The sequence below is a fragment of the Rousettus aegyptiacus genome, unplaced genomic scaffold (assembly GCF_014176215.1).
Source record: "Rousettus aegyptiacus isolate mRouAeg1 unplaced genomic scaffold, mRouAeg1.p scaffold_m13_p_3, whole genome shotgun sequence".
Classification (NCBI taxonomy): domain Eukaryota; kingdom Metazoa; phylum Chordata; class Mammalia; order Chiroptera; family Pteropodidae; genus Rousettus; species Rousettus aegyptiacus.
In genome coordinates this window covers 162,696,938-162,716,468 of record NW_023416306.1, presented here as the reverse complement: position 1 = coordinate 162,716,468, position 19,531 = coordinate 162,696,938, and the positions used below count along the sequence as shown (strand labels likewise).

Sequence of the window (19,531 nt, the reverse complement as noted above, 5' to 3'; positions counted from 1 at the left end):
TAAATGAAGTAAAAAATACATTAAGATTAAAATATTAAAAAACTCCTTTATGGAAGGGAAATGTACAGGGTTACAGTAGCTAAAGGAAAAATGAATAGAAAATATCTTCCATTTATAGATTAAATTATGTATTTTATTTCCAACAAAACCCATTCTTATCTCAAAATACAATTATTAATTTACATTCAAAATGCTGGATAATAGCAAAATATTTTAAATTTTCAGTTAAAAAGTACAATCACGAAAAATGGAAATACACTGTGAGTTAAATATTGATGTGCAGACAGTAAATCTATTCTAAAGGAAGCAGCTCTATTCCCAGTCCTTTTAATCTCTATAACAGCCCTGGGGGCTCTTAAGCATACTATGGCTTCCCTGATGACTCCCAACTCTATTTTAAGCCCAGACCTCTTTCCAGATGCAGATACACATATCAGCTCTCTACTGAATATGTTAGCTATTCCAAAGGCACCTCAAGTCAAGCATGTCCAAACGAGTAGACTCATACCTTACATTACCCACCCGTCCAAAGAAGACAGTGCACTTTGTTCCATTATCATCACTTCAGTGAATGGTATAGCACCATCTCCCCAGTTGCCCAGGCCAGAAACCTGGGAACCTCTTTAATTTCAGCCTATTGCTCTTCATATCCCCAGGACACCAAGTCCTGGGGATTCTACTTTCTAAATATCTCCTAAATACATTCCTTGTGTCCCTTCTGCTGTCTTGGATCAGGTCTTAATCATTTCTTCTCCAGATTATTGCAACTGACTCATAGTTAGTCTGTCTTTCCTTACTGCCAGTGTGGTGTTTATAAAGTGTCAATATGATGATTTAACTTGCCCCAAACTGCTCTATGGCTCCCATACTTCTCAAAGAAAAAAATCTGCATTCCTTATTCGCACACATGCCCTTAGTCATTCCCCTGCCTACTGATATGTCACCATTTCATGTACAATCGAAAGAACTGGAATCAAAAACATGGCACATAATACCTAGTAAGTAGAGCAGCGAAACTTGCTTTTATTAATGGGCCATAGTTTTTATCACGTCATGGGTACTGGGGAACAGAAAACGAAGCTCAGAGACTGATGTCGACAGCTTAGGAGACCAAGCTCATGAATCTGGATCCTCTTGATGGTTACACCCCAACCAGGTGGCTTGCAAAAAACTTGCCTGTCTTGAACTCTGGCACTGAGTGGAAAGGGAGCACTGGCCTTTGAGAATTTGAAATAGTACACTGCCCCAACGCAAGCTTGCAGCCTAAATTTGCATTATTCAGGTGGTCCACAAAAGCCTTAAGCTAAGACAAATGACTTATTTTTTTCTAATACATAAAAAGTTGGGAGAAGGAGAAGCTATAGATTAAAATAAATCTGTCAATTAGTTGAAATTATTTAGATCCCAATCCTAATTAACTGAAAAAAATACATAAGACTATGGGAAAATCTGAACAGTGGATATTTGATGATATTAAAGAATTATTAATTTTTAAGGCATGGGAATGGTAATTGTGGTCTATCTTTTGGATACACACAGAAATAATTATGGATAAAGTTATATGATATCTGGGATCTGTATCAAAATAATCTGGGATGAGGGTAGTGAGTGAGGATATAGATGAAATAAGTCTGGGCACTGCTACGTCTGGGGGACAAGAACATTTGGGTTCATTAAATGACTATCTTTGTAGATGCTAAAGTTTTCAAAATCAAAAAGTTTAGAAAAGACACCACTATGTACAAATGTAAATCAGATTTCCAGTGTCAGCTGAGAACTATTACAACAAGAAAAAAGCTGGACGAGCTGCTTATTTGGGACAAATGCTACTGAGTGCCACATAAAGATTATGCTAGAAGATTTTGGCTAACTGCTGAAGAGAGAGTAGACTTGCGTGAGAGTGGGCAGCTGCAGAGACTTGGGGAGTTTGTACCCTCCTGCTGGCTTTTCCTCCAGGAACCTCACCAGGAGCTCACAGGCAAGAGCAGGGAGAACCCTAAGAAAGTTTCCCCCCTCCCCTTGTTCCTTCCGTGTGGCTGGGGGATGAGAAAGCCATTTCTACAGTAGCCTCTGCAGAAACTCCTCCCAGCCCATTTCCCCTCCTCTCTTTAGGAAGGAGGAAAACCTTAAACATCATTACGGAAGGGATAGCCCATCACCTTCGCCATAGTCTGTTGGTTAGAAGTAAGTTACAGGTCCTGCCTACACTCAAGAGTGGAGACTGTTTAAGGATGTAGGTCATTGTGGGGGTGTCATTTAGAATTCTGTTTATTACTATGGATCAAACAGCAAAAGACAAGAAGGCAGAAGAAAAAATATACTAAATGTTGCACTTAAAAGACAAAGATTATCAGATGGAATAATCTGACTGACCCACCTAAAACTTTGGGACCTACCTAAAACATTAAGATTAAAAAGTTGAAAAAGATATACCAAAGGAATGCTAATTAAAAGAAAACTGATTTAACTATATCATTATCAAAAACTAATACAAATAACATTAAGATAAAGAAGTTCAAAGCACAGTGATAAAAGCCTTGATTTGCCAAAAAAACATATCATCTCTAAATCTGTATTATGACATAATATAAACTCAAAATATATAAAACAAAAATTGGTGGTATTAATTTTTGAAAAAATCTAAATACATGCTCTCGTGGAATATTTCTCTTAATAAATAATAGATTAATCAGACAAAAAAATCCATAAGATTTGGACATCTATTAGATATTAAGTTTAATCTAATGGACACACTACACTATATATTAAATATTGCATACAACTATAAAGTATATTTTATTTTCAAACACACAATGACACAGTACATTAAAAAAATTATCCACCTACTGTACTATAAAATAAGTCTCAACAAATTTCAAGAAATAGGTATCATATAGATATTCCTTGATCTTAATATAATTAGGCTAGGCATCTGTAACAAAAAGAAAACTGGGAAAAAATAGATTTAGAGATTAAGAAACACTTCTAAATAATTCCTGGGTTAAAGAAGAAATTATAATGGAAACTGTAAAATATTTTGAATTGAACCATAAGAAAAATGCCTCATATAGAAACTTGTGGGATGCAAGTAAGTAACAGTTGGAGGAAAATTTAGATTCTTAAAAATACTCACACCTCTGAAGATGTGTGGCTGAAAATAAGCTAAACGAAAGTAGAAAAAGTACATCAAAATAAACGCAAAGGAAGCCAAAGAGGAAAATAACGATAAGAGTGGATATTAACAAAATAGAAGACAAAATACAACATAGAGGATTAACAAAGGAAAAAAAATTCCAGAGAGGGAGAGAGACTAAAAGAATATTATAAACAAGTCTATGCCAAAAATTTGAAAATTTAGGTGGCATGGACAACTTCGTATACACAACTTATAAAAATAGTTATATAAGGATTTCAAAAATGAAATCAGTAGTCAAAAATCTTCTCACAAAGAAAACTCTAGGTCCAGATAATTTTAATATTGAATTCCATCAAATTCAAAGAACAAATAATTTCAACCTTACATGAACTATTCCTAAAGCATAGAAAAAGAGGAAATAGTGCCCAGGTAATTTTATGAGGCTAGTATATCCTGACGTTGTAGAAAAAAGGCAAATGCAGGTCAATATTAATAATAAATATAGATGCTAAAATCCCAAGCAAAATATTAACAACTGTATCCAGCAATGTATACAAACAGTAATGAATCATGACAAAGTAGTGTTTATACTAAGGATGCAAAGCTATTTTAATATTAGAAATTCAGTTGTAATTCACTACATTAACAGATTAAAAAACATTATACCATTCACTTGAAAAAATGCAGAAAAAGTATTTGATAAAACTAACATGCATTCATGAGAAAGGAAAAAAAACTCCTCTTAGCAAACTAGCTTATAGGCCTAATCCGGTCTACAGTGTTTTTTGTTAGTAAAGTTTTGACGGAGCACAGCCAGGCCCACTCATTTATGTAATATCTGTGGCTGTTTCCAATGGCACGATGGTTGTGACAGAGGCTGTGTGGCCTGAGAAGGGTAAAATATTTACTACGCAGCTCTTTACAGGAGGTTTACTGACTCTGACCTAGAGCACACACGTCACCAAAAAATCAGGCTGTACCACTAATGAAGTACCTTAGAAATATCTGTTTTTAAAAGGTAAAAATACTATCTTACCTTTTGTAGAGTGTTAAATAATGACTTGGAATTATTTTTAGAACTGGCCTGCACTTCAGTTTTGGTTAATTTCAATTCCCTTTCACATCGTGCTAATTCCTTTTTGAGTTTCTCTCTTCGTTGTTGGTCTGCATCTGATGGGAAAAACAAATCTTTTAACCCATTTGCAGCTGCTGCCTCTCCCACCCTTAGCCTTAGGCAACCACTAATCTACTTTCTCTACATATTTGCCTTTTTCTGGACATTTTACCATATGACATCTTCTATATTTACTTATTGCTTTGCATTTGCTTATTGTCTTTCTCAACTAGAATGTAAGCTCTACAAAAGCAGGTGCTTTGTTTTGTTCGCGTCTTTAGTTCCATCTCTTAGAATAGTGTCTAGAACATAGGAGGTGCCCAATAAATATTTGCTGAATTAACCAGTGAATAAACTCTAGTGAACTAAATATCATGCAAAATGCTGAATATTTTAAATTGGTAGATTCAGATTTCAAACACAAGAGTTTGTTTGAATAAGAGTATTAAAACATTCAGGCTTTTTATTATACAACCCAAATAAAAATGAGATGTCTTACATATCTATTGTTTGGGATATAAATGCCAGTATGAAAATTTAGCACAATTTTCCTATTTAGGGATGATTCTAGTTAAAAACGGATTACCTGATCTAATGACTACTGGGTAAAACCAGATTTTTAAAGCCTATACAGAAATATTGAACCAGTTTTTCATGCTATAAAAAGGTACTAATATGATAGAGAAGGAAAAAAATAAAGCATAGAATTTAGAAATCTGAAGGGTTCCTTAGAGATGATTCAATTATCTTTTATTTTATAAAAGAGGAGGGTGAGATGTAACACAACTTGCCCATATAAGTGTGTGCTGTGGTCAAACTGGTCTTTAAAAATACATATTCAAGTTCCTACTCTTGCCTACCCCTCCTAAAAAAATTATTTGAATTCCCAAATTCCTTCAAAGATAGGAGAGCCTACTGAGGGCTTGTTGCAAGCACAAAGGGAACAGGAGGAGGGAGAACATAAAGGGTCAGGCACAGGGCCTGACGGACACCGTGCTTCCTGAACGGCAGCTGGCAGCCACTGGCCCAGCTTAAGTCCTATCTCTCCCACTAAGATGCACGAGAGATGAGTCCAGCCAACCCTGCGGTCCGTGACCTCTGCCAGACTGCACTCAATGGGCACTTCCCCCTCTGGGCTCTCATTCGTTCACCACCTTGGGTTGATAGTCACTTTTTTTGTATGTGAAAATCCTTTCTTAATTAAACTCTAAATAATAATTAAATGCAAATAATTACTTAAAAAACATTAAACTTAAGATTTAGAATACTTTTTTATATGATTATTAATAAGACAAGCACGGGCTGTGATATTCATTTTTTTTTTTTTTTTACTATTTTTAAGTAAATGTTTCTTGATGAACTCAAGGTCTTCAAATGGTGTTGAATATCTTTCAGAACATTATTAATAGGAATTTCAAATTTTGTGGTCTATTATTTCCTTAGTACAGATTTCTGTACTAAGGTCAAAGGGCAGATATAACATAACATATTATATCTCAATATGGCTTTTCAGATACATATAATGTTTACCAGTTAGCCTATTAGGACACGGACAGACAATATTTATCTGTAGAAAGGAGCCACTTATGGTATTTTTAATGAATAATTTGGTAATGTTGACAAGCCAAGGGAAGTTAGAATCACAGAATTCTATAACTTAAACCTTGGCAAGCCTTTTCATATTACCCAAATTTTTATATGTAGAAAAAATAAAATCTAGAGAAGTTAAATGATTTCTCTAAAGTTACATGACAATTTAGTGGCAAAGCCTGGGCTCAATTCTAAGTTCCAAAACTCAGAAGTACAATACAAGCTTCTTTTATTTATGCATAATATTTAAAAGTTAGAAAATACTTCTTCAAAAGGCAATATGTCAATATCCATTAAGATGGCTATTAAAAAACAAAACAAAACAGAAAATGACGACTTGGGGAGGATACGGAGAACTGGAACATCTGCCCACTTCGGTGGTAATGTAAAATGATGCACCTGCCACAGAAAACAGTATTGGTGGTATTTTCTGATTAAAAATAGAATTACCATGTAATCTAGCAATTTCACTTCTCAGTATATCCCCAAAAGAATTGAAAGCAGGGTCTCAAAGATATATTTGTAAATTCATGTCTATGGAAAGATTAGTCACAATAGCCAAAAGGTAGAAACTACCCAATTGTCCATTGACTTATTACTGTATAAAAAAAATATGGTATATACAGACAACAGAATACTATTCAGCCTCAAAAAGGAAGGAGTCTGACATATGTTACAACATGGGTGAACTCTGAGGGCATTATGCGAAGAGAAATAAGCCAGTCACAAAAGGAAAAACACTGAATGAGTCCACTTACATGGGATGCCCAGAGTAGTAAATTCATAGAGACGGGAAGTAGAAAGGTGGTTGCCAGAAAGTACAACAGTGGTTGGAAGAAGGGAATAGGGGGAGATTCAGCTTTATGAAATAAAAAGAGCACAAAAAAATAGATAGTGGTGATGGTTGTACCGCAGTACGAATGTACTTAATGCTACTGAACTGTATAGACTTAAAAATAGCTAAGATGGTAAATTTACGTTATGTGTCGTTTACATAAAGGCAATGTCAGAAATTACTTACATTTGATGCTGGCGCTCATGCTGAGTGGAACTGAGCAGTCTACCACAGCTGAAAAAGAAGAAGCAGTTGCTTAATAGTATTCTTAATATTTATAAATGACAACAAATATCAAGTGAGGAAATCACAAAAAGTTCCAGAGCTTGCAGTCCCTTGTTTTAACATTTATGGTACTTCTGGAGATAAAAAATATAGTATCTTTGACCAAAAATGTAGTATTTGTATATTTGTACCATAAAAGAAGATATTAGTAAACTTGAAAACATAGCAATATAAACTCTTCGAAATGAAACGGAGTGAAGAAAGGCTGGAAAATAAATGCATTGGGCATCGTCACTGACCTACCCTACCTATATCGTGCACTTAACATACTTGTAATTAGAGTCCCAAAACAAGCTTGGAAGAAAAGAGTAAAATTGGAGGACCTGTACTGATTCCAAGGCTTACTGTAATGCTAAAGTAAATAAGGCAGTGTGGTATTATAAAGGAGATAGATATACAGGATCCACAGAACTGAAGGTTAAGTCCAGAAATGGACCCACACATATGGCCGACTGTCTTCTGAAAAGGGCTCAGGCAATTCAGTAGGGAAAAGACAGTATCTTCATCACATAGTTCTGGGAATACCTGAATTCCCATTGGCAAAAACTGATCTTTATATCACACTATACACAAAAATTAATTCGAAATTAATCATGAACTTAAATGTGCAAGCTGAAACTTATACTTCTAGAAGAAAACACGTAAGAAAAATCTTAGTCATTAAGATTAGGCAAAGGTTTCTTAAACAGGATATAAAAAGCATAAACTATTTAAAAATGGAAAAGCTGAATGTAATTTTACATATCACAAAATATTATTTTTCTTTAGTTTTTTAGTCATCTAAAATATCAATGTCATAAAATATAAACTAAAATTTAAAAATTTTAGCCCTTCAAATGAGAGAATAAAAATTTAAAAAGTACAGTGAGAAAAAACTAGTGAAATTCAAATAAGGTCTGTATGAGTATTGTAATATGGTTATGTACAATTTTAACAGGGAAAAGTGGGTGCAGAGTTTCTGTGACCCTCTGTACTCTTTGTAGCTTTCCTATAACTCTAAAATTATTTGAAATAAAAATTTTTTAAAAGAAAATGAAAAGACAAGTTACAGACTAGGAAAAAATATTTGTAAAACATATATCTGACACAGGACCTGTATTTAATATATACAGAACTCTCACAACTTAATACTAAGAAGACGAACAACTCATTTTAAAAAATGGGCTACAGATCTGAACAGATATTTCACCTAAGAACATATACAGATGGCAAATAAGCACCAGAAAAGTTGTTCGACATCATCAGACACTGGGGAAATACAATCTAAAAGCCTGATGATATACTATCAGATATCCACTAGAATAGCTAAAAAAGGACTGTCGATATAGGAAGTGCTGGTGAGGATATAAAAGTGATGGAAATGCAAAATAATATAGTCAGTCTGGAAAACAGTTTGGCAGTCTTATCGAGTTAAACGCACACCATACTATCCCACAATTCCACTTCAAATAAATAAATTTATCCAAGTGAAACAGAAGCATATGTTCAAAGACTGTATGTGAATGTTTATAGTAGCTTTATTCCTAATAGCCAAAAGTGAGTTGAAATAATCCAAATGTCCACCAGTTGGTAAATCAATAAATTGTGATGTATTAATTATACAGACTACCACCTTAGAATTAAAAAAAAAATACTGCTACACACAAGAATATGGATTAGTCTCAAACATGTTAGCTAAGTAAAAGAAGCTAGAGCTAAAACAATACATATTATGTGATTCCATTTATGTGAAATTGTGGGAAAGGCAAAACTATAGTGACAGACGGCAGAACAGCGGTTTGCCAGGGCAGGCGGGGAGGAGACTGACTGCAGAAGACTAAGGGGAACTTTCTGGAGTAGTGGATGTTCTGTATCAGGGGTCAGTGAACTTTTTCTGTAAGAAGTCAGATAAGTAAATGTTTCAGGCTCTGCAGGGTGATACGGTCTGTGCCACCACTAGTCAACTCTGCCTGTTAGTGCAAAGCCATTATAGACGATATGTAAAAGACTGTGTTTATTTATGGACAACGAAGTCTGAATTTCATATAACTTTCACATGTTACAAAGTGCTGTTCTTTGGATTTTTCCCAACCATTTAAAAGCACAAACCCCGTTCTTACTTCACAAGCTGTACAAAAACCAGCAGCAGGGGGGGCTGGCCTGTAAGCTGTAGTCCACGGACTCCTGTTTTGCAGCAAGACTGAGGTGGTAGTTATACAAATGTATATATTTTTTAAAAATATTTAACTGTACACTTTAAATTACTGCATTTTGCTGTAGGTAAGTTATAGCTCAATAGAGCTGGCCAAAAAAGAAAAAGAGATTATCTAGTATCTTCTTTGTGCAACTTCAGTACATTTGAAAACAAAGAAGTAGATTATAAACTTTTATTATATTAAAATCAGTATCTAACCACAAAATAATATTAGGGATAACACAGGTAAAAAAGAAATAACATAAACACTATACAGATTTCAAATATAGCTAACAAAAATGGCATCCTGAATTTGCTATGTATTTAACATTAGAGTCAGCAGCTGATATCCTGCTACACCAAACACAAATCCAGCAATTATAATGTAATAATTTTCGCTACAGATTTACTCTAATTAGAAGTGAAGTCATGGATTTAAACTGGGTACTGAAAGTTCACATTTGCACATTTTTACCTTTGGCTGAAAGGATTTTATTATAGTGAACAGCCATGTGATTCTTGACCAGGTGGAGAGTACTTAGTCTGAGAGAGGAGGAGTCAGTGCAAAAAGCTAAAAATTAAAACATATTTAACCATTATATATTTAAAATTAATAGAAAAATCATCATGCGATAAACAAGTTATTGATTTGTATAAAATATTCTGAAATTCAACCACAGAGATATCAACGCTATAACTTTGCAATGCCGAATATGTTCTAGCCTTAATCTTGCAGTGATAACTGACGAGCTGTCGAATCTTTCTAACAGCAAGTTTTACAAGTCTGAGAGTTTTGGGAAGAGATTCTAGAATGTAATCTATCATTACATTTATAAAACTTATCGACATAGCTCTCAATCTCATAACTAAAAACGTTTAGCCACTTGCTGATTATAAAATAATATTACCATTGTCAGTACTTGAATATGTGGAGCCTGGGAAACCAAACAAATCCCAAACTCCAAAACTCTACGCAAAGATTCTATCTAGAGGCAAACTTCTAACTTTATACCTGAAAACGAGATCTACGAATCAGCTTATTGCATTCTTTTTGAAGCATTAGGACTATCTTAAGACAAGTACATCACAAAAGAATTCCATAACATTAAATTTCTTGACCTCGTCTAAACCATTTAGAAAAACCTAAATTAAGCACTAATATTTAAGAGTAAAATATAAATGTAGGCATAACGCATTTAAACATTAGAAAGTTTTGAGATGTAATACATGCATATTGTTAAAAAAAAATACATCATAGCTAAAGCCAAAGCCACATATAGAGATTGAAAAATAGTCTCTCCTTCCAGAAGAATACTGTTACTTTTTTAATGCATCCTTCTAGGAAAATTCTATGCACAATATAAGAATATACAATAATGATAAGCCCGATACTACTACTACTGAAAACATTTATTGAATAGGCACTATGCATTGTTCTAAGCTCTTTACAAATAAAGACTCGTTTAATTACTATTATCACCATTTATTTCATAGAGGTGGATGGAAATGGAGGCACAGAGATGTAAATAAGGTCTTCAAGATCATACAGCTTGATAAAAGGTGCAGTTTAGATGTTAACTACGGCAGCTTCATAATTACAACCACTATACCTATAACTGAATGCACAGTCTTAAAAAAATTTAGCAAATATATTGTTCTTCATCCTGCTCATCTAAATTATATTTAAAATGTAGTTTGAAATTTTTAAAAATTATTTTTCAAAGTTTGATTCTGGCGCTATGTGCATAAGCTTTACTACAAAGAAATCAGTGAGGCGACTGAAAATGTGATCCTTCACATCTGGAGGAATCAGGATCAACAATTTTTCATGTACATAAAGAAAAAAAGGCTTTATTTTGCCTAAAAACCCAGACTTAAAACTTGGAAGCTATAATTATAAAAAAGTATTTTAAGTTTACATTAAAAATTTATTTTAAAATAAGAAAACACCACAGATTGTCCCCTTTCATGGGACCTAGAAATCCAGTTGAATAGAGAGGCCTGTGTTTGCTTCTGAAACTCTTTTCCTTTCTAGTGCTTGTGTCTTTAACCACCTACTGACCACCATTTTGAGAAGGAAGGCATGCTTGAAGCCAGGATAGTCTGCCAGCAAAGAGCAGAGCCGGGCTGCAGCAGGGAGCAGGGGGCAGCCAAGTCCACGTCCAGGGCACAATAATAGTTTGAAACTATTACTCCTAAATTCTCTAATCTCAAGAATTCCTATAACATTTAATTATAGTTAATGTTACGAAGTTCAAATATTGATACTTTTTCATCATGTCATAAAATTCATAAATGAAGGAAAGGAATAGTCACTCTGTAATAACCTTTTACCATTTTAACTACCTTGCTTACCATTACTTTTGGTGCTCAAATGTCCTTTAAATAGGCATGGTGGACCATATCTGGGAAGGACAGAGGTTGCTCTGACTTTTAACAAAAGAGAAACATGAATTAGGATAAATGAAACAGAACTTTCACAAACAATATTGAACATTTAAAAAATAATAAATTACCTTCCATTTAACTACTAGAGTTGTTTAAAATTTTATCCAATCATATTACTAACCAGAAATGATATATCAGACAGAAAAAATTCTGCAGCTATTGATAAAAAAGTTTCCTCTTTTAAGAAAATAAATTATTTTCAAAACAGTTTCAATTTGAGACTTTAGTTTCACTGGGTAAATGTACATCAATTATGTTATTTAATATGTACTGACTATTCTGTACACCACTGACCTACTGGATTTTAAATAATTTTGAGATATAATAGAACTGAGATTTTGAGTAAATACATATATATTAACTATTTCAGTTAATCATAGGCTAGTCTGTCCTAAAAAAATATTAAGTAATCCTCCCACAAAGTAATTGAGTAAATTAGAAGTTATATCATGTTACTATGTATAAAATAAATACATATATATGTCAGAATCAGAACTTAATGTTTTTCTTTTTTAATTTTTAAAAATTTATTATTTTTAAAATAATATTTTTATTTTTCAAATACTGTTGGCATAGAATATTATATTAGTTTCAGGTATACAACATGGTGATTAAACACATATTAAACTTACAAAGTGGTCATCCAAATAAATCCAGTATATATGATGTCATAGTTATTCCAATATTCCAGTATTATTGACTATATTCCTTATGTTATACTTGACATCCCCATGACTATTTTGTAACTACCAATTCGTACTTCTTAAGCTCTTCCCTTTTTTTACCCATTCCCCAACACCCCTCCCATCTTACAACCATCTAAATGTTCTCTATATCGATGAGTGTGTTTCTGTTTTGCTTGTTCGTTTATTTTGTTCTTTAGATTCCACATGTATGTGAAATCACATGGCATTTGTCTTTCTCTAACTTACTCTACTCAGCACAATACCCTCTAGGTTCATCCATGTTGTTACAGATGGCAAGATTTCATTTTTTTAGGACTAATATTCCATTGTACATATACCACCTCTCCTTTACTATTTTGTTATTCACATTTTTTATCTTTTTTAAAAAAATTTCTTAAAGAAGTCCTTTTAACATTTCCTGTAATACTGGTTTGTTGGTGATACACTCTTTTTGCCTTTCGTCTGGGAAGCTCTTTATCTGTCCTTTAATTCTAAATGATAGTTTTTCCGGGTAGAGTAATCTTGGTTGTAGGTCCTGCTTTTCATTATTTTGAATATTTTGTACCAATCCCTCTGGCTTGCAAAGTTTCTGCTGAGAAATGAGCAGATAGTCTTATGGAAGCTCTGTAGGTAACAAATTGCTTTTCTCTTGCTGCTTTTAAGATTCTTTGTCTTTAACCTTTGGCATTTTAATTATGATGTTTCTTGGTTTGGGCCTCTCTGGGTTCATCTTGTTTGGGACTCTCTGAGCTTCCTGTAGTTGTATGTCTACTTCCTTTACCAGGTTAGGAAAGGTTTCTGTCCTTATTATTTCTTCAAATAGGTTTTCAATTCCTTGCTCTCTCTCTTCTCCTGTGATACCCTTATGATGCGAGCACTGGTATGCTTGATGTTGTCCCAAAGGCCCCTTAAACTATTCTTTTTTCTTTTTATTCTTTTTTTCTTGTTGCTGTTTCGATTGGGTGTCCTCCAGTACCACATTCTCTAAATTGCTGATTCAATCCTCTGCTTCACCCAATCTGTTGATTCCCACTAATGTATTCTTCATCTCAGATATTGTATACTTCATTTCTGACAGGTTATTTTTTATGTTTTCTATTTCCCCTTTTATATTTTCTTTGTTAAAGTTCCGAGTTCATCTACATTTTCCCTAAGTTCATTGAATATCCTTACAACCAATGTTTTGAACTCTGCATCTGGTAGATTGTTTGATTCCATTTTGTTTCGTTATTTTTCTGGATCTTTGTTCTATTCATTCATTTGGGACATGTTTTCTTGTCTCACAATTTGCCTGCCTCCTTTTGTTTGTTTCTATGTATTAGATAGGGCTGCTACGTCTCCCGGTCTTAGTAGAGTGGCCTTATGCAGTAGGTGTGCTGTGGGGTCCAGCAGCACAGTTTTCTCTGGTCACCTGGGCCAGGTGCTCCAGGTATGTCCTTTGTATGGGTCGTGTGTGCCCTCCTATTGTAGTTGAGCCTTGGTTGCTGTGTACACGTTGACGGGAGGAATCGAACCTCGGGCTGATTGATTATAAGGACTGGCCACTGAAGGGCTGACCCTGTGGGGCAGGATTTGCTTTAGCAGGACTCTGGTGCCTTCCTAGTCTGCCCCCTTGTGTGCTGTCCCTGGATGCAGCCTAGGTGCTGCTGCAGCTTGGTCTGAAGCTGACCACTGGGCATGCCCGTCCTGGGGCATTCTGGGAGAGACCCTGCCACAGGCCTAGTTCGGCTGCAGCCTGTGCCCTACCTGGAGCCACCTGGCACGAGCCACCAGGCAATCTTCAGATGGCCGCCAACTCGACAGGCTTAGAGGTGCCTAGAGGGGCCAAAACATGAAGTGAGGCCAGCTGCCGCTACTGCAGGGCTTCGGGCTGCTCAGCAAGAAGTACGGGGCATGCCGAGGCCAGATGCTGCTTGTTTGGGTTTTGTTAACCTTTGAGTCATTTAAGGAAAGTCCGAAGCAAGAGCCAAGATAGATCGTTTGTATGGAAAAGCCACTTGAAGTGGCTGGGGTGGGACTGCAAGATGAGCGGGGCGGGGTCTCAGGGACTCTGAGGACTCACCTGGGTGGGGCAAATTGTGTTAGCCGAGCTGATGGAGACTCAAGACATGGCGGCTGCCTGCGTCTGCACACCGGGAGCAGTAGGGGGCTCAACGAAGAGGCAAAGGATTCTGTCAGGACTTGTCTGGGAGAAAGCTGCCACTCCAGCCCTCTCCCTGAAGCCAGACGACTCAGTTCCTCCCCGGACGTCCCTGGTGCTCTCCGAAGAACTGCCGCAGCGCTGGAGCTCAGAGAGTGAGTCCGGCAGCAAGTGAGTTTGTGCGCGGGCCCCTGAAGAGAAGTCCCAGCCACCCTCCGCCTCACTCAGCTCCGATCTCTGCTGGCTTTCACAGCCAGATGCTGTGGGGGCTTCCCTCCCTAGCACTGGACCCCTGGGCTGGGGAGTCTGGTGTTGGGCTGGGACCCTTCGCTCCTCTGGGGGCACCACTGCAGCTGTGATAGCCCTAATTTTAACCACATGCATGTGGGACAAGGCCATTCTGCATCTCTGCCCCTCCTAAGAGTTTCAAGGTGGCTTCTTCTGTATGTCCTTAGTTGTAGGAATTCTGCTCAGAGTTAAGGCGAGTCTTCACGACGGCTGTTCTGTAGTTCAGTTGTAATTTTGACGTGGTCGTGAGAGGAAGCAAGCAGGGCATTTACTTACTCCACCATCTTGACTGAAAATCTCAGAACTTAATGTTTAAAACAACTTGATGTGTTAAGGTTCATTTAGTCCAACCCACTTAGCCTCTTACTTGGATCCTATCTAAATAGTCTATATTTGGAAGTCCCCTTTCCAAATTTGTCTTACCTTGAATATTCTCCAGCGGCTCTTGGGCAGCATATAGAGATTACATGTGTCTTATAGTTACTCTTTTATGATAGTTTAACAGTTCTTTAAACTTCTCTTGTTTAAATCACTTTATGGTTTCTATCTTTTGATTGGACCCAGACTGATAAAAAGGGGCATGAAAATTACCTTCAAACCGAATGCCAGGAAAAAAAAAAAATCATCCTCAAATTAGATTAGAACTAAAATCCTATCCATGTGATCAACGGTCTTGCTAGGACAGTGAAATGCATCAGTATGTGCGAGCATCCCAGTTCCTTATACCATGTGATTTCACTACGATAGCTAGAATGAACGCCAGTGAGGAGAGGTGAAAGGTGTTTCTTGTGGCAGAATTTCCCAGGATAACTAGAAGTTTGGGAATCTCATGCCATTGATAAGTGTCTCTTTTGGACCAACAGGTTAAAAAATAATTTTTCAAGCTACTTTCAGTTATCTATTCTAATAGGTTGTCTTCTTTCCTTTTCTCTCTAAGAGTCCATTATTGATAATCAAGTGAATGGCAGTTTGTTATTCTCAATCTTTTCTCCCCACTCCCTCTTGAACTGAAAAGGAGATCTTATAGATTACCCAGGCCACTATTTTACAAATAACAAAGTGCAGAGAGGGAAAATGATTTGCTGAAGATTACCTAGTCAATAGCAAACAAGATTACAAACAAGATATACTGTATTTTAGGCTAGTGCTCTGTCTATTATATAATCATACAGAAAGTTTGCCTCACAAAAGAATAGCTGAAAATGTGATTACAGTAAGAAAATGACAAAAGGGAAAATGATTTTTTACTTTAGGTGTCTCAATATTTTGTGCTCTAAAATCACCAAAGGTAATCTTTAATGAACTCTAAGAAATACAGAAAGTACAATCTTTTCAATTAAAATTAAGTACTTTAGCATTGGCTAAAATTATTTATGGTTTCCTATCAATGATAATTATGATACATGAGAACTAACTATCCCAAATATTTGTTGAATATTATATTTGTTTTAAAAATTCAAAATCAATAACAATGTTTGATACCACATATCTTAAAGATGAAGCTAATTGCATGTTACAAAAATATAAACCTTTTTACATTTTGACATGAATCTTATTTTAAAAATAATTCAATAAACGAATACTGAGAACTTACTAAGTCTGCTATACTCTAAATTTTACATAAATCCTTTCCTATAACCCTACCTCTAGCATGAGATGGTAAATAAAAACAATGACTCTAGGGTTTCACCTTTCCCAGAGCTGGATTCGAAGCCTGTTCTGACACTTACTGTGACCTTGACAAGTTTTTTGTGCTCTCTTAATTTACTGTGAAATGAGGATAATACCTATCTAATAATGTTTCTTTAGATTAAATAATGAGATAACTTGGAAACAGTTTCTGGTATACAGCAAGAGCTTAAAGTTAGTTTATGTTGTAAAATTTCTGAAAACCATAAAGCATGTTGGCTTGTGCTTTCTGGAATTTAGATTGGTAAAATGTCAGAATATACAGTTCACTGACCAATGGATAGTTATCTCCTACATTCAGAACAGCACTTATTTTAATTTATAATTACATAATAAAGTCACTCTCATATTCAAAGCAAAACTTATTACAGGAACCATCTAGCAGCTTGGTTTAAAGGTATTTTTTTTGAATAGCTAAGACCACTGAATTGGAAGGAGAGGGTCTAGAGATTGCCTTACTGGGCTTGAAGAAAGAATGCTACTTGTTCAGAAAGACTGATGCAAATTATTTGGATTGGGCCTGTTTGTAGGAATTTACAGTTACATGGCCCTGTTTCTCTGTGATGTCCACTTGACCCAGAGGGTATTCAGTCAAGGGCAGGTGTATACAGTGATTATGGATTAGTCCTTTGCTACTAAAGCTGAACCCAGCAATACTGCATCACTTGAAAACTTAGTAGAAAAGCAAAATATCAGCCCCCACCCCCAGCCGTCCTGCTGAATAATAGCCTGCATTTTAACCTGATTCCCAGGGATTTCTAATGACTTTGGAGAATCACTGGGTTGGTTACTGGATAGTTTTGGGGGGAGGGAGCTAGCTACAAAATGGAAAATTTCGTATTTAATGAGTACTTAAGAATATGCCAGGAGCTTTATATGTATTTATCTGCATTTAATCCCCAAGAACTTTATGACATAGTTGTTTTACCCCGCGTTCACGCGATGAAGTTGAGGGTCACCCCTATGGAGTGCAGCGTGGGCCCAGGGAGGTCTGACTCCAAAGACAAGATTTGGTTCCTGTGCTCTGGAGCCATCAAAGTAATAAAGGCTGCAGGACCCCAAGTGCAGAGGACAGAGCCTTCTGGAGTCAGGGCGACAAATTTTGAGCAAGAAGGGGACCTGTGAACCCCACAAGCAGGGCGTTCTCCTGTGCGTGAGGGCTGGACAGCTCGGGACAACATAGGTCCACACTGGAGACTAAGGAGGGGACCAGGAGCCCCCAGCACGCGGCCTGGACATGGACTTGGGACCTCGAACTCCGGATCCAGCGCGAGGCGCGAGACGCGAGACGGTGGTCGCTCGCGCCACCTGCCCCTTTACCTCTCCGGCTGCCATTCATGCTTAGATCCTCTTGCAGCCACCGCGGGGACACGCTGGGTCCCCTTCGGTCCTTCCCTGGGCCGAGCCAGCTCTCGCAGCAGAGGATTGTGAAGGGGTTGCTGGGGGGAGGCCGCAGCTGCTGGAGACCGTCGCCAGGTCGGTTGCTAAGGGCCAGTTCCACGGTGTCGGAATTGTGACGTCACAGCGCAGGACGTGCGCTCACGCAGCCCCGCCCCCGGGGGTACCCGGAGCGAGGTGGCGAGCCGCTGCGAAAGGAGGGGCCGGGCGGGGAACGAGCTCCAAGCGCCAGTCTGTTGCGCTGGGATCCTGCCAGTCATCCACAGAGCGGCCTCCTGTCAGGAGCCAAGCCGCCAGCACCTGGCAGGCCGTGTCCCTGCGGGTTCCTCCCTCCTCTCTCCTGCCCACCTCCACCTTTTTTTTTTTTTTCTTAAATTTTAAGGTTCCAATCTGTTTCCTTTTTGGTGGAAGAGTGTTGCAACATGAGCCAAAGCGTTGATTTATCCGTGACCTACGTTTGGTTAATTTTGAAGCAGTTACCCTTCAATCCTTGGAAATAAGATCGGAGCAGGCAGGAAGCATTCTATAATGTAGCGATTCTCATTAGCGGCTCTATTTATATTTGGATGCATACATTTTTGTTGTGGGGGGCTGCCCTGTGCCTTGTCCAATGCTTAGCAGGATCCTAGCCTCTACCTACTAGATGCCAGTACCAACCCATCCACTCCACTCCTGCTTGGGACAAAAATGTCTCCAGACTTTGCCAAATGTCCCCTGGGGGCAAAGTCACACCCCAGTGAAGAACCACTGCTGCAGTGGAAAAAGTACTGGCTCCGGAGCCAGCTTTGTTAGAACTTAATTGTTAGTTTTCTACTACTTATCAGCTTGACCTTGAATTAGCTTCTGAACCTCTCTGAACTGTGGTGCCTCTTTTCTAAAATGTAAAAGATGCTACTATGTAGTTGCAAGGATGTCAGAAGAGTTTCGGTATCAGGGCAGGCATAAGGGAATAAATCAGAAACCCTAAAATACAGAAAAAAAAGGAATAATCCAGAAATCCTGTTGTACTAACACCCGAACTCCTGGTTCTCTAAGACTCTGGGGAAAGGAGAATAAGGTTCAAAATCTGAGGAAAGTGGAAGTGTATGTGATGGCTCCGTGGCCCCAAGAACAAAGGGCATTTAGAAGAATATGGGGACAGAGAGTCAGATGTTACCCAGAGAACAAAAACTCTCTTGAGTACCTACTCGTTAATGCTTGAAGTCCCCATCTAAGAACATGAAGCAGCTTATTACATCACTAGTATCTGGAAAATACCTTGCATATAATAAGCCTCCAGTAAGCATTTGTTTAATTGAATTAGAGCTAAAACTTAAAGGACCAATACCCCGGGGAGAGGCAACACAAAGACTCGATTCGCAAAATAGTGATGCCAGCCCCTCTTTTGAAAGTAGATTTTTTGGCACGAAAAGTAGATTTTGGTTTGAAATAGAAAGGGGGCTCTGTGACTGGGAGAGGACAGCAAAACGGGAGACGGTTCTAAAGACAATGGTGCATGGTATCCAACTTTAACTGAGGTCATCATTTTATTATTTCTCTTTTAGATATTTTGTTCCAATTCTTTCAAGAAGTGGAAGGTTTTATTTTATTTAATCCGATTTTAGCAGTGAACATTATCATAAAGTACAATTTAATTTGCCCTTGGTCTTCACTCTGTGTATATAACCAGAGAGAGCAGATCCTTTCTGGTTGCTATTTCCATGATCATGGGCAGCTGCATGCGGCTACTATGGGATAGTTGTAGAGTGA

At 37.2% G+C, this 19,531-nt stretch overlaps 1 protein-coding gene across 5 annotated transcripts in view; it reads right to left on the bottom strand.

Moving 5' to 3' along the window:
- SPATA7 (spermatogenesis associated 7) overlaps positions 1–17,879 on the bottom strand; it is a 30,139-nt gene extending 12,260 nt beyond the window's left edge. Inside the window, exons 1-5 of one of the 5 annotated variants that reach the window (XM_016123800.2) lie at positions 17,705–17,879; positions 11,489–11,563; positions 9,609–9,704; positions 6,862–6,909; positions 4,173–4,306 (exon numbers count right to left, since the gene is read on the bottom strand). In XM_016123800.2, the coding sequence (XP_015979286.2) occupies positions 4,173–4,306; positions 6,862–6,909; positions 9,609–9,704; positions 11,489–11,563; positions 17,705–17,723 (372 nt within the window). In that variant the 5' untranslated portion in view covers positions 17,724–17,879. Of the gene's footprint in view, positions 1–4,172; positions 4,307–6,861; positions 6,910–9,608; positions 9,705–11,488; positions 11,646–14,329; positions 17,683–17,704 lie in introns of those variants that run through there. The other 4 variants (XM_036239167.1, XM_016123803.2, XM_036239168.1 and 1 more) reach the window with 4 other exon arrangements.
- Positions 17,880–19,531: the final 1,652 nt, after the last annotated feature.